The sequence below is a fragment of the Adiantum capillus-veneris genome, chromosome 24 (genome assembly GCF_014529385.1).
Source record: "Adiantum capillus-veneris isolate H3 chromosome 24, ASM1452938v2, whole genome shotgun sequence".
In the NCBI taxonomy this organism is placed as follows: Eukaryota; Viridiplantae; Streptophyta; class Polypodiopsida; order Polypodiales; family Pteridaceae; genus Adiantum; species Adiantum capillus-veneris.
The window spans coordinates 108014339-108042304 of NC_140954.1; the positions used below are offsets into that span (position 1 = coordinate 108014339).

Genomic DNA, 27966 nt, shown 5'->3' on the forward strand with positions numbered 1-27966 from the left:
ACCTTGTTCCCTGCTCTCGCTGTGTGTCCATTGCCTCGCACCTGTTGCCTCCTCTATTGTGCTACCCTACTCCTTTTACGGCTAGCACTAATCGCCCCTAGCTTCGCCAGCTCCCGTCACACATCTCAGACGCATGGCTTTTGTCCGCCTTTGAGCCACGTGCACACAAAGGGTTTTTTCCCTTTGATTTCCACCCCGCCTACTTTCATTCAGAGAGCTCCTCTTTGAAGGGGGAATCGCTCTTGATTCCCTTTTGTCACACATCTACTACGTTGCAGGATTAAACAACAAGTAGCAAGAAGTAGCCAAATGTATACTAAAAAGTGTTAAGCCAGGCTGCGAGCTGCAGCGATGAATCACCTCGGTCGCGTTGTGCGGCAGGTCAGCCAGCGAAGCAGGTAATCGATTCCCTCTTCTTTTGCGCGTGTGTGTATGTGTGTGTGTGTGTGTGTGTGTGTGTGAGAGAGAGAGAGAGAGAGAGAGAGAGAGAGAGAGAGAGCCATCTTGCAGGAGCTACAGCACCGAGGGCGCATCACCGACTGCTCTTATACGCCAGCTTCGAGAGAAAAGCAGTGCTCCCATGAAGGATGTCAAAACGGCTCTGGTGCAGTGCAATTGGGATATGGGTAAGTCCCTTCTCCCACTTTCAATTAATCATAAGTTCCTCTTTCTGCACACGCTTTGCCAAAAGTGGCTTACAGGTAGGTGGGACAAATGAAGCAAGTTTGCATTATGTTCAATGCTGTTCAACGAATAGTAGATACTAGATAATTCTTTCTTTCTTTCAATTAATTATAAGTTCCCCAAGTTACACATTTGGTATTTGGTGCAAAATTCTAGTGGACTCCTGATCCTACTCTCTCGGCAATGTGAGCATCTCACATTGACAGGGCAAATCCAAGATTGCTCGCAATTCACCAGCACATCCACACCGGGATTCTTCCATGTAAACAAGGATATTTTATGTAGTCTGTATTAATTGTACCACCTCGAATAGAAAGTCTAACAGGTCATGTGTGATATTCACATTTTGATTGTTGGATGTGTAGGGTCATCTTTTGATACCAAGTTCTTTATCGGCCATTGCTGATATTAATGGGCATGTTGTAGTATAGTCACATACTATGCATTATTGTGCTAATGGTTATGTGGATGTCTGGCAAAATGCTCTCCCAATCAGTTACAAATAGTATGATCAATTATGCCAGGAGGGTTTTGCAAAGTTTTTGACTACTTTAATAAATGTGTCCAAGCATTTAAATTTTGCAGATAGGCTTGCAGTAGTACCAATATAAAATCCTTTAGGCTTTCTTAGTGTAAGAGTTGGCTATGGGTCGTCAACATGGCACATCGAGCCAATGTGCACCTTGGTAGCATCTTCTTGAGGATACTTTCCTCTAGACGCGCAGCGGGTGACTCAGCTCAACCATTACCCAGATTTTTTGGATAGGTATAAAAAAATATTGCAATTGAACACAATTGTCTAGAAGCAAAAGGGATTTTGCTAACTTAGCTATTGTTGAATGACTCAAATTTTAATGAAATTATATTTTCTAGGAATATAAGGATTTTTACTTTAGAATAGTGGTCCACAAGAATGGAATGTACAGTGAAGTTAAGTTCCCCACTCAATGAGATTGACCCCTCAATAGGTGCCCCTAGCGGTATTTCATTTTACATCAATGAATTGTTGCGGTTACAATTGTTTGTGTGAGCCCACTCACATAATTTGACTACGATCGACACTCTTACTTATTGACAGTGGACACTTGGCCCTCAAAAGCACTTAAATATCATCTGCTACATACAAAATATACCCAAAAGCACATAACAACATCTGCTGTTACTATAATTATATCTGCCACGTCAACGCTGTCCATGCTGCCACGTTCGTTGTTGCTGTATGGGGCAACCTCAGTAGATCATATGGACGTTACAACTCCGTTTAGTTTTGCTCATGCCATGTCATCATAATTTGGTGATATAATCCTCCCCTTGGTAAAAGACGAGTTATCACTCTTGATAACACTTGCAAAGAAAGACATAATGCTAAGAGTCAGTAGACACTAACTCCATGTAGATATGCCAATGACCATCCTCACAAGATAGTACACGGACAAAGCATGCACTAGCACATATTCTAATCAACACAGATTTTCTAACAATGAACATCAATCACTCAAGGGGGCAAGGACCCCTTTATAGGGACCCCTCTCATTTGCGCTACTCTGCACAAAAAACTGTACGACCCAAAAATGTTGGGCATTATAAAAATGATATGCCAGATCATTAAAAAAAGATGATAAACTGGCTAGAGGACCAAAGTTGGTCCTTTGTTTAGAAACTCGAGGAAGAATTGCATATATAAGACTTTGACCTAGGAACAGTGGCCATCCCTCATGCCCTCTATTGGATGGGCACATACATGGCTTGTACTGCCAGAAAAGGTACGTTCGTCTCAAGTACGGTCACACACCGGCACAAAATAGCCCTCACTCCCTAAACTGCTCCTCGGAGATACTGGAGCCACCACCAGACAAAAGATGTAACTCTTAACACCCCCCTCGACGGGGAACCAATTCAAGAGAGTTGGCATGAAGGGATAATGTTGCCTGTGGTAGACGTTTGGTGAAGATACGAGTAGGGTTATTTGACATAGAACAATGCTCAAGTTGAATAGTACTCTAGGGTCTTCTTACAAACAAAATGATATTGTATCTCTATATGCTTGCTCAGGGCATGAAAAACTAGGTTTCTCGCAATGGCTATATAACTCTAGTTGTCAGAGTAAACTGTGGTTGTTTCCTATAGAAAAACAATCTCCAAAAGCTACCTCCGTAACCACACGAACTTACATATAGCACTGTAAACAACTTGATACTCTGCCTTTGTGGATGATAAAGCAATTGTAGGCTGCTTCTTGCTGCTCAAGAAATTGCTAGGTGTTAACATGTAGTCGAACGTTGTATATTTGGATCTCCACCCCAATTGGAAGCACTTTATCCTTGAAGAGTAATCTTGAAATATTGACCTCCAGCAGTATACCATATGCCCAATGACTAAGAGTATCAAATATTGCAAGATCCGAAGAGCCTTCTCCACATGTGACTTGGTGGGTCTGCATAAATGAATTGAGAAGTCCCATCAAGAAATTGATGTCAAAATGGGTGTTTAACAGCCAAATACGAGAACTGACCAGCTTTTAATATTTCGCAGCATCAGGTGACAACTTTTGGTTGGGATCCATCAACGAAGAGATAGGTTTGCATTGGTCATACCAAATGCTTCCAACAACTCTTGGACATAGCACTACCGAGAGAGAAAGATGTTCCCCTTTGTTTGCTATATCTCGAGTCCAAGAAAGTAATGAAACAAGCTGAGATTGGTCATAGAGGACAACAAGTGTCATCAATCCTCCTTTCTGAAAAGATAAATTTGGGTGTGCAGAAGTGTCAAGTGTGATGACGTGGTCTAGTTCTGATGGACCTTTAAGGGCCACTAAAGAGGTTGGACAAAACCAAAGCTCCTGGGAGAAAATAATGAAGATTTCAACGGACATCGTCCATTTTCGGAAGATTTGGAATATTACAAGCCGTCTCCACTGACTGAGTACGAAAGAATGGAAATGTAGCGACAACAGCAAGTTGACGCTTGTGCCCAATAGATGCTTCAGTACTCCAAGGATCCTCAGTACGCGAAATTTGATCACCTTTGAAGTCAGCAATGCAAAACCCGACTACACCAGGACTCTCGCCCAACAAGTGTGCTCAGAGGATGAGTTTGAGGAAGCAATAGAACGACGAGTCAATAGACTCATGAAGACCAAGAAGCTGCCAAGAAAGCAGAGTTGTGTTAGAGATTTTGGGACACTTTCTTACTGGCCTCTTCTTTTAAGAAAATCATGTTCAAGCAATAGATAGAACGATTTTGCTGTGGCCTACATAAAGAGATACATGATTATTATTTGCCGCAGAAGCCTGAGTCTATGCAACAACTGATGGGACATGCAAAGCAAGAATTTGCAATGCATGGGGGCACTCTTACGTACTCTACAAATAGATTGGCCACAGTTCAGACTAAACAAGATACGAACAGTAACAAAAGCAAGGGAAAGCAACAGAAAAAGAGACCTTCAGGCTCTCGATTGTTGACAGAACCACGAATTGAATACTTCAAAGAGGGTAAATGTTATGGTTGTGGGAAACACTGGCATGTGTTAGCCAGGTGCCCTAACAAGGCACCAAAAGAATAGCCAGAGGACAAGCTAGAGAGTTCGAGAGACTCAAAGGAGTGAGCAAAGAAAGGAAGGACAAAAGCAATAGCAAATTTTGTGGGGACCGACCTTGAGTAAATGGATGAAAGTAAGGAGCTCTGCAGAGCGTGGGGCAAAGTACGAGATCAAGAAGCCCTTATCTTCTTCGACAGAGGAGCCAAGGCCAACTTCATTTCGACTGAATTGGCTGCTCGACTTGGAATACCGCTAGATGAAACGGGACCGCCCGGTTGAGGTAGTTCTAGCGGCACTTGGATGGGATGTTGCCATTACACCTGTCATAGGCAAACTTCGGTTGCATTGCCAAGGGTATTTAGGGCACGATGACTTCTATATCATGCCTTTGAAGTTTGGAGGGGTGTGACGTCCTTTTGGAATCCCTTGGTTCCACAAGAACATTGTGGTGGTCGACTACAAGGCGAGAAAGGAAACTTTGAAGAATGAAAAGGGTAGAGATAGTACTTGATGTAACATTGAAGGGCGAGTCAGTCCCACTTGTATCGCCTTCGGCCATTTCCCAATTAATGAAATTAAGTTGGTTTGTATACTCAATCTTCTTACATGAGATAATTGACAAGAAAATGTCAACTTTGTCCGACTTTGAGAAGAAACGACATGAGTTTTTGCAAGCTCAGACTGACTGTGTCTCTAAAGGCTTACCAGGAGAGTTACCTCCTTGAAAAATGTCAAATTTGTCCGACTTTGAAAAGGAATGATAGGAAGTTTTGCAAGCTCAGGCTAACTGTTTCTTTGAAGGCTTACCAGGAGAGTTACCTCCTGAGTGTCTTGAAGATCACACTATTAATTTGATTTTGGGCAGTATGCCACCGAACTGGCCACCTTACAGAGTAAGCAGAGCCCAAAATCAAGAAATTATAAACCAAGTGAAAGAACTTTTGGAAAAAGGTTTGGTTCAACCCAATAGATCACCTTACTGTTCGCCAATGTTGTTGTTTCTAAAGAAAGGTGGATCGTGGAGAATGTGCATTGACTACAGGGCTCTGAATAAAATAACCATCAAGAACAGGTTTCCAATACCTAGGATCGATGATATACTGGATAGGTTATAGGATTCTACTTGTTTCAGTAGAATTGACTGAAAAGTGGTTGTCACGAGGCTGTGGCAACCACTAACCTTAGTTGCTGGTTTCTTTCCCTTAATTTTTAATTAATTTTTGGCCGGGCATTGTATGGCTAGTGCGAAACGATTGACGGCCGAGTCACGCCCGTAGCAGTGAAGGGCAGGTCGCCACTAGATGGTCGGGCCGATCGGCATTGAAATCCGAGCAGTAAAAGGGTGGCTAGGCTCAGTTCAAAGTCATTTAGGCCCCACGCGACACTTATAAGTTGGTGGGTACTAGGAAATAAACTCAAAAGAGGTAAATTGGACACATCGCATGTAAGGTGCAGCGGAATGAATGTTGTACTTTCTCAAGATGAGTGATCCATATTTGCTCAAGGTTCCTTTTAGTTCTTATGGAAGGGAGAGCCTTCCGTTCTTAATGGAGAGTGCTATGATCACGAACAAAGTGAGTGGACATTGTGCGTGCGAGAGAAGAGAGATACGACACCACAGACGTTGTAAAACCCTCCTCCGAAGGCCCACTCTCGTTGGCGAGAGTGGTCTACGATTGATTGCACAAGCGGGTACAATGATGATGCATAAAACTGATGCAGATCTAGGCTATGTCGACGACGACAACCGGGATGGCGATGACGACAAAGGGGCTGAAAATGGAATGCTTCTAGCTGCTGTCCAAAACGCTAACTGCTGAAATCTGAGGCGATGGAAAATGCTGATTTCGAGGCTGAACTTGTGTTGCTGAAAAACGCTGAATTTGGCTGCGTTTTTTTGATGCTGAAATTGCTTGACAAAAACGTTGAGGGCTGCTGTTTTTAGGGCTGAAATCACTGGCTTATCTGCTGCGGGTTAAGGCTGAAAACGCTGGGGGTTTGGTGCTGCTGTCAAGGCTGAAAACGCTAGGTGGAATTGGGGAAGAAGCTAGGCGTATTTGCTGAAAACGCGAGGGCAATGGAGGGGCTAGCGATATGCAAAACGCTAGGGCTGAAGGGTGGTAAACTCCAAGGCAATGGTGATGGAAATGCCAAGGGATCTTGGAGAGTCTGCTGAGAGGGGGGAACCTGTCGCCAATGGCCTTCTGTTCTCCTTGCTCATCTGCCATTTAGTGCTAACTTTGGTTTGCTTATATATTTTCTTACCCAAATTGCCCTACCTACTTTTGTTGGAAAGTCACTTAAATTAATAAGTGAAAAATGTCAATAGGTAAAATAGGCTAAATGCACTGGAAAAATCCCCTAACTGATTCTAATGGATTCTGATGGGAATACTGATGATCATGCTATGTGCAACCAGAGGATATGCATCTATACTAAGTGACTGGGCATGCACGGTCTACGAATAGACTCACAAAAAGTGCCAGATCACTTCTAATCTAGACTGACTGGACTTGATGGAAACCTTGTTATGGTGTAGCTTGTCCACGGACACATAGGGTTGGATGTGTCACGTGACATCCCCTCCTCTTTAAAGTACCGAGTTGCATGGCTTCCTTGGTAGTCTGCCAACAACTCTGGGTAATCCTTGAAGAACTCTTCGTCTACCCACACCGCTTCGTGGGTTCCTCGATCCTTGAACTTCAAAAAGTATTGTCGCACTTACTTCTTCGAACCATGGCGAAACCGATGCAACAACACTTGCTCCGGCTCCATGACTTCAGCTTCATCGATGATCTCCGGTTCTTCTTCTTCCGAAATGTCCTTTCGAGGTGTTCCCTGAAACACTTTCAACGAAGAAACATGGAAAATGTCGTGCTTTGACCATGAGTTAGGCAACTGCAATGTCATTGAAACTTCATTTATCTATTTAATGATTGGAAATGGACCATACATACGAAAAGACAACTTCGGACACTTCTTTCCAACTTGCTTAAGACGTTGCTTCATGATTCTTAAATACACCCAATCTCCTTCCTTGATCGAAACATCCTGACGATGCTTATTAGCCTGATTAGCCTGCCGTGAATAAGATTCCTGAGCCTTGCTTAGCCGAAGCTTCACACTCTCAGAAATCTCATCCAATGACTGACTTTTAGCATTGGCATCAGGCATTTGACTAACCGAGCGAGTCAAAAGTGATTGGAATGGACGGCCAAAAGCTGCCTCATACGGAGTTCGACCAATAGCAGAAGAAAAAGAGTCATTCAAAATAGATTGTACCAATGGAAGATAGAGCTCCCACTGAGACTGCTGATCATGCACATATGACTGTAAAACATCAAAAGCCAACTGATTGTAAATTTCTGTTTGACCATCTGACTGTGGATGAAAAGCCAATGAAAAATTCAACTTAGTGCCAAAATTTTCAAAGAGTGTGCGCCAAAAATTGGACGTGAACTTAAAATCCCTATCAGAAACAATTGACTTTGGCAAAGCACAGAGGGGTTACCAATGCTTAATGAACAACCGTGCTACATCTTGTGCAGTAACTGTGGCTTTATAAGGAATCAACATGCAAAATTTGCTGAAACGATCAACAATTGTTAAACATTGAGTGTTCCTTGAATGCAAACTTGGTGGTAGGTTAGTCACAAAATCCATAGAAATATCCTGAAAAGGTCCATCGAGAATAGGCAGTGGAAGCAAGAGGTCTTGCTGCTTACCCCGAGGAGCTTTTACTTTTTGACATATAGTGCACTGTGTGACATAACGAAACACACCCTTTCGCATTTTAGGCCAATAAGAAAATCTTTCAATTTTTTCTAATGTGGTGTTCATTCCCCTGTGCCCACCCGTGAGAGAATCATGTGAATCATGCAATATGGTTGGCCTGAGAGAGGGCAACACACATAAACGTTGACGAAAAAACAACAATCCATCACGAATGAGATAGTTGCTTGGCCCTTGGGAAGCAAGAGCCTGTAACCAATGCTTACCAAACTCGGAATCCGCATACTGATTCTTCATGCTGTCAAAAAGACTCACCCTGAATAGAAAATGTGGTTCTTGGCTCAAGAGCCAAAATCTGTCCTTTGCGACTCAACGCATGTGCAACAGGATTAGCTTTTCCAGGCACATACTCAATCAAACCTCCAAATTGCTCAAAAAATTGTGACCACCGTGCTTGGCGATCACTCCAATGTGCACTAGGCATAGATTGGAGCCACTTGAGGGCTTGATGATCTGTGCGCACTGTAAACTCTCTACCATACAGAAAATGCGTCCAATGCTTAAGAGAGTGAATGACAGTCAAAAGTTCTTTATCATAAACTGAATAATTCTTTTTCGCATTATTGAGCTTCCGGCTAAGAAAAGCTACAGGACGACCATGCTGTTGAAGCACGACGCCTATGGCGACATTGCTCGTATCCGTCCATATCTCAAAGGGATCATCCCAAGAGGCAAGGATAAAACACGGTGCTTCTGTCACCGCAACCTTGAGAGCTGCGAAAGCCTCAATGGTTGCCTCGGGTAAGTCTACGCGCTGACGGCGAGTCTTGACCCCTTTCAAAACATCAATCATAGGTGCAACAATGCGTGCAAAATTCTCTATGTGTGAACTATATGCTTGACATAACCCAAGAAAAGAACGCACATCATATGCAGTTTTGGGCAAATCCCAATTATGAACCTGTTCCACCTTCGCGGGATCTACCTTGACACCTTCTGCAGAAATGATATAACCCAGATAAGTGACTTCAGTAAGAAAAAATTCAGACTTCTTAGCTGCAATGTACAACTGACACTCATCCAAACGAGTTAGTACCCTTCCGATATCTCTTTCATGTTGGTCCCACGATGCAGAAAAAATGAGAATATCATCTAAAAAGACGAACACACATACACCGACCATATCGCGGAAACGACCTACCATGAGACGATTGAATGTACCCACGGCACCTGTCAATCCAAAAGGCATAACAATATACTCCCATTGCCCTCGCTCGGTGCGAAAGGCGGTCTTGAAAATGTTGCCTTTGAATACCCGTACTTGATGGTATCCACTTTTAAGATCGACCTTGCTGAAGACCTTTGCCCCATTGAGCCTATCGAGGATATACTCAATGCGAGGCATCGGAAACTTGTTCTTGACGGTCATCTTGTTTAATGCCGTGTAATCAACACACAAACGAGACGAACCATCCTTCTTGCGAACAAACAAAATAGAAGCAGCAAAAGGACTTACACTAGGGCGTATGAATCCTCTAGCCACCAACTCCGTGAGTTGTCGCTCTAACTCTTCCTCCTGTGTCTTGTTCAATCGATAGGGAGCCTTACTGATAGGCTGTGCTCCCTCCATAAGCTCGATGCGATGGTCCTCCGGCCGCTCGGGTGGGAGACGAGGTGGAAGATCATCCTGCAAAAAGAGATGTTTAAACTTCGTAAACAACCCTGAATACTTAGCTGGAGCTTGAATGCTCTGGGAAACTGGAGCAACATAGATGAATGCCGCTTGTGCGCCTCGTCGTAATTCACGCTTTACTTGCACATGAGAGATGATAGGCAAAGAATGCAAGCCCTCCTCAGCACGAATGATGAGGAGGGAATCAGTTTTGGCATGTAAAGTGAGAGTGTTAGTCTCCCAATCAATGAGAGGGTTGAGTTCATGAAACCATTTTATGCCCAAAATCATATCACATCCTTAGAGAGGAGACACAAGAAATTTCCTACTGAAAGAAGCTTGTTGAACGGTAAACATCACATCAAGGCACTCCTTCGTGATGAGAGAGTCCATACCAGGAGCAAAGCCAGAAACCTCGAGAGGAGATTTCTGACTAATCTCCAGGTGGGCTCTCTCAACAAGAGGGGGACTAATCACATCATGCATACTGCTTGGATCAAACAATATGATAAAACGCTGACCTTTTACATGACCATAACACTTCATGAGAGACTCATCAATGTATGTGTCAGAGTCATGAGAAGATGCAGGTTGGTGTGTGATAGTGCTTGTGGTTGTTGTGGGTGCCTTTTGTTTTTTAGGTGGGACTATCTTAGGGCAGGCCTTCTTAATGTGCCCCTTGATGTGACATTGAAAACATCTACCTTCTTTAGCATAAAGCACTTGTTCTTCAGCCATGATGTATCCTCCTACAATTCCTTGTGCAGCTTTTTCATATGGGGTTAGCTTAGGTTTTGCATGTGCTTTAGCTTTACCCTCAGATTCATTGTTAGAGTTCTTTTCCGAAGAATTAGAGGAAGAAGGGCTAGAAGAATTTCCATTCTTACCATTCTTACCGTTCTTACCATTCTACGTGTTTTGAGAATTCTGCGGGGTTCCTGGAGAAGTCTTGTTTTCCTTAGGCTTTCCTTTGTTGTGCTTCATGTCGTGTGCGAGAGCAATCGCTACCGCCTTGTTGAGGTCGATTGGATCAAGTACCTCGACATCATACTTGATATACTCGTCCAATCCGTAAAGAAATGCCTCCTTGCGCTCCGAATCCGATTTGCGTAATTGAGTGCCGAGATGCAAAACACGATTAGAGAAAGACATAACCGGCATACCATTTTGCTTGAGAGCGCGCCAGTCGTCCTTCAATCGTGCGAGGTACTGAGGTGGCATAAACCGCGCCTTGAGCTTGTCTTGGAAATCAGCCCAACTGAAGGACAGGGGTGTGAGTTCGTCGGCTTCCTCTAGGTGCGTGGCTAGCTGTGCCTCTTGCCATGCGTGGTACCATTTGATGGCATCACCGGCAAGGTACATAGCTGCCGTCAAAACCGTGCTATTTCTTGTCTTCTTAGTTGTCGCAAAATAAGCATTAAACTGATGCAACCAAGAATGAATAACCGTAGCATCCATCTTACCATCATACTTACTGAAAGTCAACTTCTCTGTGACTGGGTTGTTGGAATCCGCATCGTGGCTTGTGCCACTTGAGGAACTCCCACGATCTTTGGCTGGTTCAGATTTCGACGCAAGTACTTGTCGAACCAACTCTTGAGTTCGTAGTTCTCTTTGAGCCTCTCGCTCGATCCCAAGGCCGCGCTTTGTGCTGCTGCTTCCTCCTTTCTTAGTTCTTTTTGTTCTTTTCGTGCGTCGTGCTCGCGTTCTAAAGCAATGCGATTTGCTTCTTGCTCGCGGTCCTTAGCAATGCGATTTGCTTCTTGTTGTGCGTCAATTCTTTCGTTTCTTTCGTCGCGCTCGCGGTCCTTAGCAATGTGATTTGCTTCTTGTTGTGCGGCAATTCTTTCATTTCTTTCGTCACGATCGCGGTCCTTAGCTTCCTGTTCTTCTGCTTTGCTTGCTAGTTGTGCCAACGCAACTCGATTCGTTTCTTGTTGTTCTGCCATCATGTCCAACATCTACTTGACCATCGCCTCCATAGAAGTTGGTCCAACTCGTGGCGTAGATGGCGAAGGGGGAGGGTCGGAAAAATCTCTTGGTGGGGAGAACTCTTCGTCGCCTCTCTCATGCTCATCACCTGTATGGGAAGTATCCATTCCGCTTCGGGTGACGACCATGCACTAGGATCTTTGGTTCTTAAGTTCACGAGGAACTTCGGTTCTTGAGGTTTTCTTTCGCTTGCAAACCGTGTTTGAGAAGGATCTTCTCTTCACCCGAGTTCTACTCCTTTCCGCGGGCGCACCCCTTGGTGGCCTTGCGCTCACACCAAGGTTGCTTTTTCCCACCTCACGTTGATTGGTCGGCCGCTAAGTGCACGGTCTGCTCTCAATGAGTGAAAAGAGACACAAGGGGAGGCTCGACAAGCCCTTCTTTCCTGGGATTCCTGTCACTCTTCAAAAACACGATTAGGAATCGACACGCCCAAGCGAACTTGGGTTCGTGCGACCGCAACAAGCAAAAAAAATTAAAATTTTTGTGATTCTTGTGGTTCTTTCCTTGAGTGAACACTGCCAAAGCTCTGATACCAATGTAAGGTGCAGCGGAATGAATGTTGTACTTTCTCAAGATGAGTAATCCATATTTGCTCAAGGTTCCTTTTTAGTTCTTATGGAAGGGAGAGCCTTCCATTCTTAATGGAGAGTGCTATGATCACGAACAAAGTAAGTGGACACTGTGTGTGCAAGTGTATGAGACTGAGAGATAGAGAGAAGAGAGATACAACACCACAGAAGTATAACCCTCCTCCGAAGGCCCCACTCTCGTTGGCGAGAGTGGTCTACGATTGATTGCACAAACGGGTACAATGATGATGCATAAAACTGATGCAGATCTAGGCTATGTCGACGACAACAACCAGGATGGCGATGGCGACAAAGGGGCTGAAAATGGAATGCTACTAACTGCTGTCCAAAACGCTAACTGCTGAAATCTGAGGCGATGGAAAACGCTGATTTCGAGGCTGATCTTGTGTTGCTGAAAAACACAGGTTTTGGGGCTGAAAAACGCTGAATTTGGCTGTGTTTTTTTGATGCTGAAATCGCTTGAAAAAAACGCTGAGGGCTGCTGTTTTTAGGGATGAAATCGCTGGCTTATCTGCTGCGGGTTAAGGCTGAAAACGCTGGGGGTTTGGTGTTGCTGTCAAGGCTGAAAACGCTAGGTGGAATTGGGGAAGAAGCTAGGCATATCTGCTGAAAACGCCAGGGCAATGGGGGGGCTAGCGATATGCAAAACGCTAGGGCTGAAGGGTGGTAAACTCCAAGGCAATGGTGATGGAAACGCCAAGGGATCTTGGAGAGTTTGCTGAGAGAGGGGGAACCTGTCGCCAATGGCCTGTTGTTCTCCTTGCTCATCTGCCATTTAGTGCTAACTTTGGTTTGCTTATATATTTTCTTACCCAAATTGCCCTACCTACTTTTGTTGGAAAGTCACTTAAATTAATAAGTGAAAAATGTCAAAAATAGGTAAAATAGGCTAAATGCACTGGAAAAATCCCCTAACTGATTCTAATGGATTCTGATGGGAATACTGATGAATTTGAGTTCTGTAGGCGGAGGAATTTATCCCAAGGAGTTTTGTGAACTTAACTGTACCACAAATAGTGATTATTGTGCCTTTTTAGACCTTAAGATTTTTCAGACTCCCTTGGGATTAGAAGTAGATATCTATGATAAGCGCCTTGAACTAGAATATGCCAATCTAAAAATCATCCGTATGCCTCACATTTCTTCGAACATTTCTCTTTTAGCTAAGTACGATGTCATTTGCTCTCAACTATTTAGATTTTCTCGTCTTTGTTCTAGTAAATCTGCTTTTGTTGTTCAATCTTGCCATCTTATTTCTTTACTAGTTGAAAAAGGATACTCATTCAAAAGAATCATGAAAAACGTTCGTTCATTTTTGCATCGTAGTAAGTTTATTTTTAATGTTTCTTGCTTTGGAATGTTCAAGATAATTAGTAGTAAATTCAATAGAAGTGGGGAGCTAAAAAGCCCACTTATCGTTTGACTTAATAACACCTTATGTTGTTGTTTTGATCCCTAGCGCTTCTAGTATTGTTACTATAGCTTGACAAATTGCTAGCCTTTATCATGGCTGAGTATGCCCATCACCTCCGGAGGGTGATAGAAACTCAGCTCGTTGGTTTTGTAGAGTACGTTCAAAGCATGAATGACCTCTATATAAACCTGCACCTACAATTGGGCACTGACGACGTGAGTAGGGATGTGATAGCTGTTGTCCAAGCTATGCATGATAAAGGTGATAATCTTATTCTTCCTGTTTGGACAAGCAGCGAAGTTGAGATCACATATTGTCAAGTTTGGTTCTTTGCTCTTCGTAGGTTTGTAGTAGTATTCACTTTTCGATTTCGTATTTAGTTTACCTGAGGACTTAAGAATGTGTTCCGTTAGAAGTTGTTGTGTGAAGTTTGATTTTTAGGATTAAGTTTTTAAGATGTCTTATCCTTTTTTGCTTAAAGTTGAGTACTTGTTTTAAGCCAAGTAAGTTGCGTCAACTTATTTTACACATACCTTTTCTAAAAACATTTTTAAGTTAATAATGTTTTGTTTTATCTAGTTTTGTTTCGTAGCAAACAAAGTGAATTAGTTTGTTTTGTTTGTTTGTTTTTGTTTTTCTTTTCTTTTCTTGGTCCCTTGCTTTTATAGTTTTATGAGTGCTTTATTCCCTCTTATAATTCGTGAGTTCAGACTATTCTGAACTTATGAAGGTATATATATATTGATGATCATGCTGTGTGCAACCAGAGGATATGCATCTATACTAAGTGACAGGGCATGCACGGTCTACGAATAGACTCACAAAAAGTGCCAGATCACTTCTAATCTAGACTGACTGGACTTGACGGAAACCTTGTTATGGTGTAGCTTGTCCACGGACACACAGGGTTGGATGTGTCACGTGACATCGCAATAGGAGAGCAACCTACAAGCGAACACACACTCCAGAAGCTCTTCTGAAGAGGGGGTGCCCATTTATGAGGGGCCTGAATTTTGGAGCTCATAAGTGACTTTAGTGTGTGTGTGTGTGTGTGTGTGAGTGAGTAATAGGCGTAGGTGATCACATCTTTAATAAAAAGCTTGCCTTCTCCCTTGTCTCATGTAACACGACGATTTGCTCTCATGCATCTCTCTCTCTTCCCTTCGCACATATAGTAATGCCCCACTAGTTGGGCTTCTCAGTTGACCATGTAGAGTTTTGGGGGTTTTATGCGCGTTTGCCGAGGCAAGAGCCTTTTGAATAGGTATCGGATTAGCTAATTGCTAATCCTCCACAAGTACACACAGTTCCATCGCGAAGGATTGCGAAAACCGAGAGTTTTTTCGTGTGAAAACTCGTCCGATTCAAAGGGGAATTGCCCCATTGCAGCAGGAGCACCTGAGACATGCATAGATGTGTTTGCTTTGCTCTAAACGATCCAAAACAGAAAATAACAGCCTGTTGTGTTTTTCTGCAGGTTTAGGGTTTTACACCTAAACTGCAAGAAATCACGAGGGGAGCCTTAGGAAAGCCTTGGGATGCGGGTACAGGGTTTTGAACACCCAACAGTGACAAAACAGAGAATTACAGCATGCTGAAATTGACCTGCAGCTCACCGGAAAGCTTCCAATTGCAAGGGAAATTGTCCTTGACATGTGCTTTTGGCCTGCAGGGGTTTTGCGCCGTTATGCTGGCGAACCCTGAAAATGCACTAGATCACCTGTACAGTGATCCCATCACTTGCCCGAAGGTCCTGGGGGTATTGAGAAGCAGTAGAAGCAATAGAAGAAGTTTTATCAACTTGCAAAGTCTTGCCGAGTGCCTATGTTTAAAGAGGAGTTCCCACCAACTTATGGGACCTCGTCCGATGGGACCTAAAGTCACTAGAAGTAAAGCACGACCACACAAAAATTCCTTTCGTAGAAGATGATGATGTGGCAGCTGTATGGACGCCTGTACGGAATTCCGCAATTTGTGCTGGCTGTGCTGACATGACACCTGTACAGATTTTCGCAAAACGTGCTGGCAGCTTTTGGGCGCTAGTGCTTTTGGGGCCAGATGATTTTGCGTTTGAAGCTTTTCATGTAAAGTGCTTCTCATAGGCCAAGGGTCTTTAATTATGTGCAGAGGACTCAGTCTTTGGCACTCTTCTGGGTGAAGGTGCAGAGCTGGAGTACCGGCATTGTACTGAGTTCAAGTAATATAAAGAAATATCAAAAGGGGCTCCAAGGTTTGGGGCTAGTACTCTCTGGGGTGGAATTTTGCCACTCTGTGTCGCGTGCTCTCTCTCTCTCTCTCTCTCTCTCTCTCTCTCTCTCTCCCCCCCCCCAGAGCCTATGCGGCATTGGGAGGGCTAGAGAGGATGTGTTCGCAGGTTCAGTTTCAAGAACCACGAACAAAGCTATGGCTCTTTGATACTTTGGTTGCTTCAACTATGCTTTATGGGGTCCATGTTTGGGGACCATCTGTGAATCATGACAGTTGGAGGAGCATGGAGAGATCCTTGGTATTTATGATATCCTGGATGATTAGAGCCAACTTCCAAGGCCTCCGTACCACATACGATTATTCGAGCGGAGGTAGCCGCCCCTCCTATAGAGATTGAGGCTCTTACCAGATCAGTGTCCTTTATGCATAGTCTATGGGATACACATAGAGGCAGATATACTAGATTGGCTCTTGAGTCCTCTAGACAGTTAGTGATGCAGGGAGACGCATCATGTTGGTATGCACAGATGACCTCATGGTTTCAGCATGGATAGACTGCCTCCTTTTCAGTATTCCTTGGATGAACCCTCACTGCCAGTCACACGGACGGAGATCACTAGACTCATTCGTTAGGATCTTATACAGTTGGACACCAGGAGGACATGGGTAGAGCCGATGCAGGAGTTGGGCATGAAGATGGCTTTCTACAAAGAGCATCTTCTCCAACTTTCGGGAGATGGGTTTGTGATTCGTCCGAGCTACATGGGACACTCATTTGTCTCATGGTCTGCGATGTGCTATTGGTCAGATTTGCACATCCTCACACTAGCTGGAGATTGAGACGGGTAGATTGAGAGGGATACCACCGGAGTATAGGATATGCCAACTATGCGATAGAGAGCCAGAGACAGGCTACACTGCATATGCCACTGCACTGTGTATTATGAGATATGAGGGCGCTTCCATTGCTTATTCAGGGAGGGTTTTGGACCCCTAGATAGAGTCATGAGGTATCAGGATCAGAGATGCCTTGGCTTATATCTACTTGAGCTACATCGACATAGAGATAGTCTGCTGAGGAGACATGGAGTACGACAGTCACAGAGACAGATCACAGATTTCTTTGGATTGAGGGAGCCAGGAGACCAATCACTAGCACAGAGTTGCACCCACATTCATACCAGAGGCACCCTCATTGACAGGGCGACTGAGCTCGGGAGATCAAGACGACCACGGCCGAGACACAAGAGCACACTCCATCGACGGAGACTCCAACAGAGGATCAGAGGCATTCTAGCATGACACCCAGAGTGTCATTGAGGGCCTATTCTACATTTCACATTTCACATTTCACACTTCATTTTTCATTTTTCACATTTTACATTCAATACTTTTTGTACTTGTACTTCAAACATTGTATTTTATTCACCACTTTGTATCTGATGGTCTCATAGGTCATTTTGGCCTTTTGAAGACGTTAATATATCATTTCATTTCATTTCTCTGTCTCTTTTAGTTTAGTTGTTGAAGTGCTAAAAAGTCTGTTCAATCTGCTCTTTTCTATTAGCACGTGGTGCCGCCCGGTTACATTGGCTCTTGCCTAGCTCAGCGTAGGGACCATTAGGACCTCTGTGTCTTCAGTACCCGCAGTACCCAGCACGAGCAGTACTCGTAGTACCCAGTGCCAAAGTACCCCGCAGTACCAAGCACCTACCGCAGTATCCCTCAGCATCCCCTGCAATATGCCTCAACTTCTCAGTAGTACCCAGTATCAGTAGTATCAATACCCATTAGCATTTCAGCATCTCAGCATTTAGCATCATTGTATCAGCATTTTGTGCAAGTAATAAAGCAAGCTCTTTCTCTGACAACAGAGCAGGGGGGCCCTTGAGGGTGGTCGGGACCTAACATGTGGTGTCGTCTCTCTCTCTCTCTCTCTCTCTCTCTCTCTGTGTGTCTGTGTGTGTGTGTGCAGTGTGGGCCTATCCCTCGTTCATTGTGTTCAGTTCAGTTTCTCTTTCAAGTGAAGTAAAGTAACCTTGTGCTTGTGGGGAGTACTAGATCCAAGCTAAATCCTTAAACACTTCCGCTGCGCCCGACATTGTAACTCTTTTCGGACTCTGTTCCGAGCGTCTTCCCGCAGAGATCTTAGCATCAACTCTGCTTTGTTGGTTGGGAAGTCCTTCCTTGGGGATCTCAACTCCCTAATCTCAACTCGAGAGTCTTACCACTCTCAGATCCGTGGATCTGCTCTTAAACTTAGGGTGTGCAATCTGGCTGTAGTTCCTCAGAGCGCTTCTCTTATGCAGAGGCTCATGCCTTCCTGTGCTCCTACTCCCTTGCGAAGAGGAAGGACTCCGGCAAACAAATACTCAAAGATCAAAGCATTATCTTTGAAGTGTGGACACTCAGAACGCAACTTGGTTCTCGAAAAGCAACTCCCTGGAAGAGAAATCTACATAGAGAACCTTCTCTTCCAATCCTACGCACAAAAGAGGTGTTCTCGGGTTCCTTCTTGTAAATCAGCCCCGTCTACGATGGTCGTTGGTTGAAAGCAGAGGAAAACAGCAACTTGTTGCGAGGGAAACGCCCTCTGTAGGCGCTTTTCCGTGATGGAACTCGCCTACTTGCTCCTAGCCACATCTCGTGGAGTTGGGGCAGCCATGTGAGTCACCGGCGGCGGCATCTTCGTGGTTGAAATCTGCAGCAGTAGAGGCTGATCTTTAGTGCTAGACTTTCTGGTGCCTGGGTGTGAGAGGGAGGGCCTGCTTTTATAGCTCCTGGCAGCCAGCAAGAATAGGGGAGATCCTCTTGGCAAGAATAGGGAAGAGAGGCGCCTATGTGTGTGAGAGAGAGATCGCTTTTGCTTTTCCAAATAGAGAGAGAGAAAGGGGGCACTAGGGTTTTTGCTGCTTTTTTTGTCCTGTGGCTGCCCACTTATTAAGGGGGTGGCTGGCTAATAAGTGGGTGGCCGGCCATTTAAAAATGGTCTGCACTTGCTAAAAATTCAATAAAACCTATAAGCTGAAAACAATGCTCACACGTTCACAACCCCAACGTCCCTGGATGCAATCTCATACATAGATGCAATGCTAACATAGACCTCTTTTAGAAAAGCATTCGCTTCCTTGAAAAGCAACCCGCAACTGTATTTCCTCAAAGTTCCTCTGAACCCATCTTCATTCAAGTGCTTGCTCATTTCTTGTGCACAACTAACTCAGTTCGGAATTCCTCTTGACTATGAAATATTTCCTTTGCGATGCTCTTGTCACCCACCATGTGATGCATCAGGAAAAATCCCATCACCTAGTCCTTTCTCACCAAACTCACGGTACAATCTCCTTTGCAATGCTATATTTCACCCGCATCAGAGATGTCCGTTCCGGATGGTCGAATACTTCTTCCCAATGTTCCCTATTACCCAACCAACGTGACGTATCAGAAGTATCCGTTCTTGGTGGCCCTACAATTATCCCTGTTTACAGTGCTCTCGTCATTACTTTGTACGACGCACTAGAAATAGCTGTACTCGAATGTCTCCAACGAGAAAAACCCTCTCACTTATAATTCCAATAATTCATTTAGAATTATATTTTCATGGTGTTTCAAGCGAGAAAACCCTCTCACTTATAAATCCAGTAACTCATATAGAATTATATTTCCTTCCTATACCCCGGAGTTGTCACTAGTTGAACACAAATATTTTCTCAGCAAAAGAATTGTTAATGCAAACACTTGACAAACATACCACTAAAATTGGAAAGAAGTGAAGCTGTACTAAGAAAATGTGCCACTGGTGACTGTATGTGAATTCTCACCCAAGGTGTTGAAGCAAAGACATCCATTGCTTGCACCCAGACACACATTGTAGACATAGATTGCGAGAGATGGTGACCCAAAACGTTGGCAAAACTGCTTACAAGTGATGAATGCAAGAGGGGGGGCATGAGGGGTGTCACAAACTGATGACGTGGCGTGACCATCCAACTTATGGGACAACTGCCGAGGGGCCTAAGGGACATCTAGGCATTAAAAATAATGCGGAAGACTGCTGACATGGCTGCTGTACAGACGCTCGCGATCCACGCTACTGACGTGGCAGGCTGTACGAACGGCCGTAAAACGCGCTGACTACATGACATGGTAGCAGCGCACGGAAATCCCGTATTTGGCGCTGAGTGCTTTTAGTGGCAGCTTTGGGTCAAGTTGCTTTTGAATTTACATGCTTTTGGGGATTTGCTTTTGGCATCCCTTTTAAGAATAAATAAACCCAAGGGGGTCTCACTTCTCAGAGCATATGGACGCAGAGTCTTACATCGAGCACCCGCGGGAGTTGTACTTTGCTCAAAGATTAATATAAAAAGAAATACCAAAAGGGGCGCCAGTCTTTGGGGCCAATCTCTCTTGGCACGAAACTACGCCGGGCCGTGTTGACTCTTTAATTGTGAAGAATTTTAAGTGAATCTCTCTTGTATCGCGACAGAACCTAGACTTGGGGTGTCCAAGTTTGTTACAATGGTATCAAAGCACAACCGATTTCTCTTCTATCGGGAAATCCGATCCTTCTTCTCGCGGCACTTATGGATTCCGAAATGAATCAGTCGACCTCTTCTGCCACTACTGAGGTGGGAGGAGGCAATACGGAAAATTCAAGCGACTTAGCAAAGAATGAGTACGGGCCACCCCGGCCCACACAGTATGAACTCATGGAGATGCAACGTCGACCGTAGGTTGATGGGTGCACAAAGCAAATGCTTCAGTTTAAAATTTGAATCCTTTTCTGGATTGAGATGCTCCGAAGGCTTTTCTTTTATTCAGCAGTTTGATATAGCCGTCTGTGGAGGGCATTACTCAGAGCACTCCAAGATCAGGAGGGCAGCATCATTTTTAAAGGGAAATGCACGAACATGGTGGTCCACTCTTCTTGTGAGGAAAGAAGCTCCAACCAAGTGATTGAAGTTCAAACGGCTCTTTATTTCTTCTTGGTTCACCCAGGAGTACGAAGGAGATGTGAGAACCGCTTGGAACCATCTTCGGATGACCAAGGGTGACACTTTGGATGCCTATTGTGAAAGGTTTTGGGATTCCTTTCTACCGACGACCTCGTTTAAGGTCACTTTCAAAGAACAAATTGAGCGGTTTCGCTGCGGACTCCCTACAGAGAATTGAGATTACAGCTTTAAGCAGAAGTCTGAGTCTATACAACAACTAATGGGACATGCTAAACGGGGATTCTCGGTACATTTGTGGAATTTGACCTAGTGTTTTGGTTGCGGGGAACAAGGGCACATCTCCGCAAAGTGCCCCAAAAAGGCACAATGAGGATAGACTGAAGACAGGTCAGAGAGTTCTAGAGCAGCGGAAGAACGTGGCAGAAAAGGCAAGATGAAAGCAGGATTGGTACCGGATTGCATGGGAACCCGACCTAAGGTAGATGGATGAAAGTATGGAACTTTGCTGCGCATGGGGCAAAGTAAAAGATCAGGAAGCCCTTATCTTTTTTGATGGAGGAGCCAAGGCCAACTTCATTTCACCTGAATTGGCGGCTCGACTCGAGATTACGCCCGATAGGATGGGGCCACCAGCGGAGGCAGTTCTAGCGGTGCTCGAATGGGATGTAGCCATTACTCCTGTCATTGGCAAATTTCTTTTGCATTGTTAGGGTATTTAGGGCACGAGGACTTTTACATCATGCCTTTGGAAGGGTGTGACGTCCTCCTAGGAATCCCTTGGTACCATAAGAACAACGCCGTGGTCGACTATCGGGCCAAGAAAGCGACCTTGACCAATGAGATGGGCAGGAAAATCGTACTTGATATAAAATTGAAGGGCGAGTCCGTCCCTATTGTATCGGTTTCGTCCATTTCAAAATTAATGAATTCCAGTCTTTTTGTTTACTCGATCTATTTGACAGAATTGAATAATGAACAATGATTGAACATGTCTGAATTGGAAAAGAACAACAAGAATTTCTGCACACACATGCTGACCGTTCCTCAGAAGGCCTGCCAGGCGTATTACCTCGATCTCGTCCTAAGGACCAAACTATTGATCTGATTCCTGGAACCACACACCGAACTGGTCACCTTATCGTGTTAGCCGAGCCCAGAATGAAGAAATCATGAACCAAGTGACCTGTTTCTACTCCAATCTCCTCCTTTGCCGAAGCTAAGTCCGAGAGAGAGCTTTTGCCTTTTGCTTGACTTAATCAAGAGAGAACAAGAGAGAGATTGGAGCCGAAACCCTTCCTTCACCTCCCTTGCGGTGCCTCTCCTTCCCTTCAAGTCCACCGGCCTCGAGGTCCAAGATTCTCTCTTCGTTCACCTTGTCTCCTTCATGCCTCCTCTGAGAGAGAGAGAGAGAGAGAGAGAGAGAGAGAGAGAGAGAGAGAGAGAGAGAGAGAGAGAGAGAGAGAGAGAGAGAGAGAGAGAGAGAGAGAGAGAGAGAGACCTTATCAACTTGAGAGAGCTTCCTCTCGCCCTCCTCCACCCTTCACGTTATATCCTCTGCTCTTCCTCACTTTAACCTCCCTTTTCCTCTTCCTCACGTTCCCTCCTATTTCTCCCCCTTTGCATGTCTAAAAGAACCTCTCTATAAATATTCTCCCCTCCCTAAGCAACAACGACGTCGTTGTTGCTAGGGAGCATAAAAAAGCCCTCTTGCTGACGTGGCAAGGCGACGCGGACCTGCACCAAATTCACCGGCGATGGTTCCAAATCGTTGTGCAAGAGCCTCCTTAGTCTTTTTCGCTTCTTCCTCAACCTCGCTGGAGTGGAGACCAGTGCGAGCTCACGAAGCTTTGCGCTCTCCTCTTCTCGCTGCCTGTGCCCATGCCTACTCCCCCATTCACATATATTAAGGCCACAATGGGTGGCCCCTTTCACTTCCCAATGGGCGGCCATCCTTTGAATCTTATGGGCGGGGCTCTCCTCTTGGGCTTTTACTTTGGCCTTGGGTGGCCATTGAGCTCCCTTTGCATCATATGACTACCCCATCCCTGTTCATATCCATGTGCCTCCGGTTCCCATTATTACGGTCAAAAGAACCTTCCCCATCACCCTTTGAAACATCGTCTAATTGTGTCCTTTATTGCCTCTGATAGCCAAAGGCCCTTTGCATAGTGGGCGGCCATAGCATTTGGAGAGAGGCCCTCAAGTCGCATCTGCTTAAAACTGCCGGAGCTCCCTTGCCATAGCCCTATTGTAGGCATATCACAATTTATGTGTCCCGTTAGATGACATTTTACACTGAAAGCTCATCAAGAACTTCACGTGCTTTCGTAAAGGCACCACATTTGGCAAACACATCGATCAAAGCACTGCTAGGCATAACATATCTTGGTGCTTCTTTTGATTGTCATCTCGAGAATTGGCAAAGCATTGCTTTATACATAAATCCCGACTACGGTAGTACCCAACAAGCACAAGTTCACCAGCTTATCTAGCAATCAATGCACTGCAAGAGATGGCATTCCCGACAAGATTCTCCTTGAGCAATTATTGTACCGCATTCCAAAACCTGGATGAAGCTCGAAACTCCCAGATGGCACACCGACCGAGGCGATCGAACTGGTTCGAAACTGGCCCCCGGTGAAACTTTAACCTGCGATATCTTGGCAACTAGAACTCTGATTGCTGATTTGAAAAGACCGACGCGCTCCACAAAGTGATTACTTCAGCCCCATGCATTCATATCAACTTTGATCCTTCATCAGCAGTTGCCCAATCCGGTACGGATCTGCAAACCATCTCGACTTGAAACTGCCATAACTTCTTTACCATAGCTCCAATTGACGAGCCATAAAGACAACCATGGAGAGCACGTCAAACACTACAAATTTGGCTTACAAAATCACATTTTGGTAGCATCACTGTCACGTGACACATCCAACCCTATGTGTCCGTGGACAAGCTACAACATGACAATGGTTCAGTCAGTCCAGTCAGTCTAGATTAGAAGTGATCTGGCACTTTTGTGAGTCTATTCATAGACCGTGCATGCCCAGTCACTTAGTGTAGATGCATATCCTTTGGTTGCACACAGCATGATCATAAGCATTCCCATCAGAATCCATCAGATTCCATCGAGGGAATTTTCCAGTGCATTTAGCCTATTTTACCTATTTTTGGCATTTTTCACTTATTAATTTAAGTGACTTTCCAACAAAAGTAGGTAGGGCAATTTTGCTAAGAAAATATATAAGCAAACCAAAGTTAGTACTAAATGGGAGAAGAGGCAACAGGAGGCAAGCTTAGCAGCCCACTTCTCAGCAAGACCAAGCCTTGGTGGTTCCCTCCAAGCAGCAGATCCCCCATTGCCTAGCGTTTTCAACAAGGAACATCGCCAGCCATCCTCAGCCACTAGGGCTTGCATCAACATCGTCTTTCATCGCCGGAAGTCACAGATAAGCTAGCGTTTTTGGAAAGACCGGAATCCCTAGCGTTTTTGGAACACAACAGCCCAGCTTTTTTGGTTTCATTTTCAGCCTTGCAGATTCAGCATATGCAGTGATTGCAGCCCTAAAAGACCATCAAGATCAGCCCTAAAAGGAGTAGTAGATTCAGCCCGGATAGACCATCAGTTTTCAGCCTTGAAGAACCTTAGTTTTCAGCCCTAAACCTGCAGATTTTCAGCAACAAAGACCCACCGAAAACAGCCCCCAAATCAGCGTTTTTGGACTAGTCGCAGATTTCAGCCCATAGCGTTTTTGGACAGCAGTAGAAAGATTGCAGATTTCAGCCCTTAGGTCGGTGTCGCCATCCCCGTCGTCGTCGTCGACAGAGCCTAGACTTGCATCAGTCACATGCATTCAGTTTGTACCAGTTTGTGCAATCATAAGTAGACCACTCTCGTCGACGAGGGTGGGGCCTTCGGAGGAGGGTTTTACGTCGTCTCTGGTGTCGTATCTCTCTTCTCTCTCTCTATCTCTCAGTCTCATAGACTTGCACGCGCAGTGTCCATTCACTTTGTTTGTGATCATAGCACTCTCTCATTAAGAACGGAAGGCTCTACCTTCCATAAGAACAAAAGGAACCTTGAGCACAGTTCGGAGCACTCATCTTGAGCAAAGTTCAAACATTCATTCTGTTGCACCTAACATTGGTATCAGAGCTTTAGCAGTGTTCTGTATCGCTCAAGGAAAGAACCACAAGAATCACAATTTTTTTTTTGCTTGTTGCGGTCACACGAACCCAAGCTCGCTTGGGCGTGTCGATTCCTAATCGTGTTTTTGAAGAGTGATAGGAATCTCAAGAAAGAAGGGCTTGTCCAGCCTCCCCTTGTGTCTCTTTTCACTCATTGAGAGTGGACCGTGCACTTAGCGGCCGGCCAATCGATGTGAGGTAGGAAAAGCAACCTTGGTGTGAGCGCAAGGCCGCCAAGGGATGCGCCCATGGAAAGGAGTAGAACTCGGGTGAAGGGAAGATCCTTCTCAAACGCGGTTTGCAAGTGAAAGAAAACCTCAAGAACCTCAAGAACCCAAGAACCCAAGTTCCTCGTGAACTTAAGAACCCAAGACCACAAGAACCCACACGAACCCACAAGAACCCACGACTTCAGAACGGTTATCTCTTGAAGCGGAATGGATTCTTCGTTTGGAGGTGAGGAGCATGAGAGAGGCGAAGAAGAATTTTCCCCACCAGGAGGTTTTTCCGACCCTCCCCCTTCCCCATCTACATCAAGGATTTGCACTAACTCCTATGGAGGCTTTGGAGCTGATGTCTATGGAAAGGAACTTAGAACACGAAGCAAGAAATGCAGAAAGAATAGCAGAAATGAATCGCAGTCACGCAGAAATAAAAGCAGAAATGGATCGCAGGCACGCAGAAGCCAAAGTAGAAAGAGAAGCAGAAAGAAAGGCAAGACAAAAACAGTGCGAACGACACATGCAAGAGTTCTTGCGACTCTTTTCTCAAATGACGGCACAGATGCAAGAGATTCAAGAGATGGAGACTCTTTCAGTCTCTTCTTCTCCAAAGCATGATACACAAGATTTGCATGATTGTGAGCAGCATGATGATTTGAATGACAATGTTTTGCATGATGATGATTTGATTGACAATGATCAGCATGATGATTTGGATGATAAAGACAAGCATGATGATTTGCATGATCAAGATGTGATTTCTCACAAGCATGATGATTTGCATGATCAAGATGTGATTTCTCACAAGCATGATGAGTTGCATGAAGATGATGTGATTGTTCACAAGGATGATGTGTTAGGGGATGCTTTTTCTAGCGAAGCTAACCTCGTTGTAGATTCGATCAATCACGAAGAACCGATCTTGGCTTTCGAGTCAAGGTCTAAAGAACCCCCACAGGACCATCCGATCATTCAGGAAGAACCGATCTTGGCTCTCGAGCCTAGGTCCAAAGAACCCTCACAGGAAATATTATGTGTTCGCATGATTAGTACGCACGCATTATACGAGTGTTTCATTCGTGATCGTTTCCTGTATTTTAGTCAGCGTCTTTATGTGATCCCTTTTCCTAGGCATGACATATTGTACGTTGAGCACGTTTCACTCATGAATGAGCACGAATGTATGTGGATTGTTCATGAAAAGCTGAAAAGTATGCATTCAAGGAAGTCACATTCCATGTCGCTTCCTTTGCATGACACATTTGTAGAAAGAGCACATGAAAGTATGAGCACCAAGCATGGGCATTTCCGTTGTGAATTGCCACAGTTGATTGCTCTAGATCATAAGAGAAAGATTCGATCTCATTGTTTGCGTGTGCGTGGTGAACGGTTTGGCACTCCGTCTATTTGTTCATCTACATTGCATGCACAGTCTTTGAGGAAGACAAGATTTTTTCCACTCACTTTACATGTAATAGGTATGTTCAAGGTTTTGTGTTGGAAATGATTTCAGGAATTTTCAGCCATGGAGATTCTTGAAGAAGAAAGAAACATGACACTCGACGAAGTTGAAGCATCGAAGGAGCCACAAAAGACTTTGTGTCGCTTTCGGTGCGGCCCAAAGAAGTAAGCGTTGCAAACCTTTATGAAGTTAAAGTACTGCACGACCCACACATCACAGTGGGCCGACGAAGAATCCCTTCCAAGATTCCGGATGCTATTGGCGATCTCCCTCGATGCCATACAGTTCGGTACCAATACCTCACTTTGAAAAGGAGGGGATGTCACGTGACACATCCAACCCTATGTGTCCGTGGACAAGCTACAGCACACAAGGGTTCAATCAGTCCAGTCAGTCTAGATTAGAAGTGATCTGGTACTTTTGTGAGTCTATTCGTAGACCGTGCATGCCCAGTCACTTAGTGTAGATGCATATCCTCTGGTTGCACACAGCATGATCATAAGCATTCCCATCAGAATCCATCAGATTACATCAGATTACATTAGGGGAATTTTCAAGTGCATTTAGCCTATTTTACCTATTTTTGGCATTTTTCACTTATTAATTTAAGTGACTTTCCAACAAAAGTAGGTAGGGCAATTTTGCTAAGAAAATATATAAGCAAACCAAAGTTAGCACTAAATGGGAGAAGAGGCAACAGGAGCCAAGCTCGGCAGGCCACTTCTCAGCAAGACCAAGCCTTGGTGGTTCCCTCCAAGCAGCAGATCCCCCATTGCCTAGCGTTTTCAACAAGGAACATCGCCAACCATCCTCAGCCACTAGCGCTTGCATCAGCATCGTCTTTCATCGTCGGAAGTCACAGATAAGCTAGCGTTTTTGGAAAGACCAGCATCCCTAGCGTTTTTGGAACACAACAGCCCAGCGTTTTTGGTTTCATTTTCAGCCTTGCAGATTCAGCATATGCAGTGATTGCAGCCCTAAAAAACCATCAAGATCAGCCCTAAAAGGAGTAGCAGATTCAGCCCGGATAGACCCTCAGTTTTCAGCCTTGAAGAACCTCAGTTTTCTGCCCTAAACCTGTAGATTTTCAGTGACAAAGACCCACCGAAAACAGCCCCCAAATCAGAGATCTCAGCCCATAGCGTTTTTGGACAGCAGTAGAAAGATTGCAAAATTTCAGCCCTTAGGTCGGTGTCGCCATCCCCGTCGTCGTCGTCGACATAGCCTAGACTTGCATCAGTCACATGCATTCAGTTTGTACCAGTTTGCAATCATAAGTAGACCACTGTCGCCGACGAGAG

The 27966-nt window shown here is 44.7% G+C and overlaps 1 protein-coding gene across 1 annotated transcript in view; it reads left to right on the forward strand.

The window, feature by feature from the left end:
* Positions 1 to 242: 242 nt before the first annotated feature.
* Positions 243 to 27966, forward strand: part of LOC147426918 (translation elongation factor Ts (EF-Ts)) — a 91648-nt gene continuing 63924 nt past the window's right edge. Inside the window, exons 1-2 of the mRNA XM_086498824.1 lie at positions 243 to 398; positions 511 to 626. Of these exons, the coding sequence (XP_086354950.1) occupies positions 352 to 398; positions 511 to 626 (163 nt within the window). The 5' untranslated portion in view covers positions 243 to 351. The remainder of the gene's footprint in view (positions 399 to 510; positions 627 to 27966) is intronic.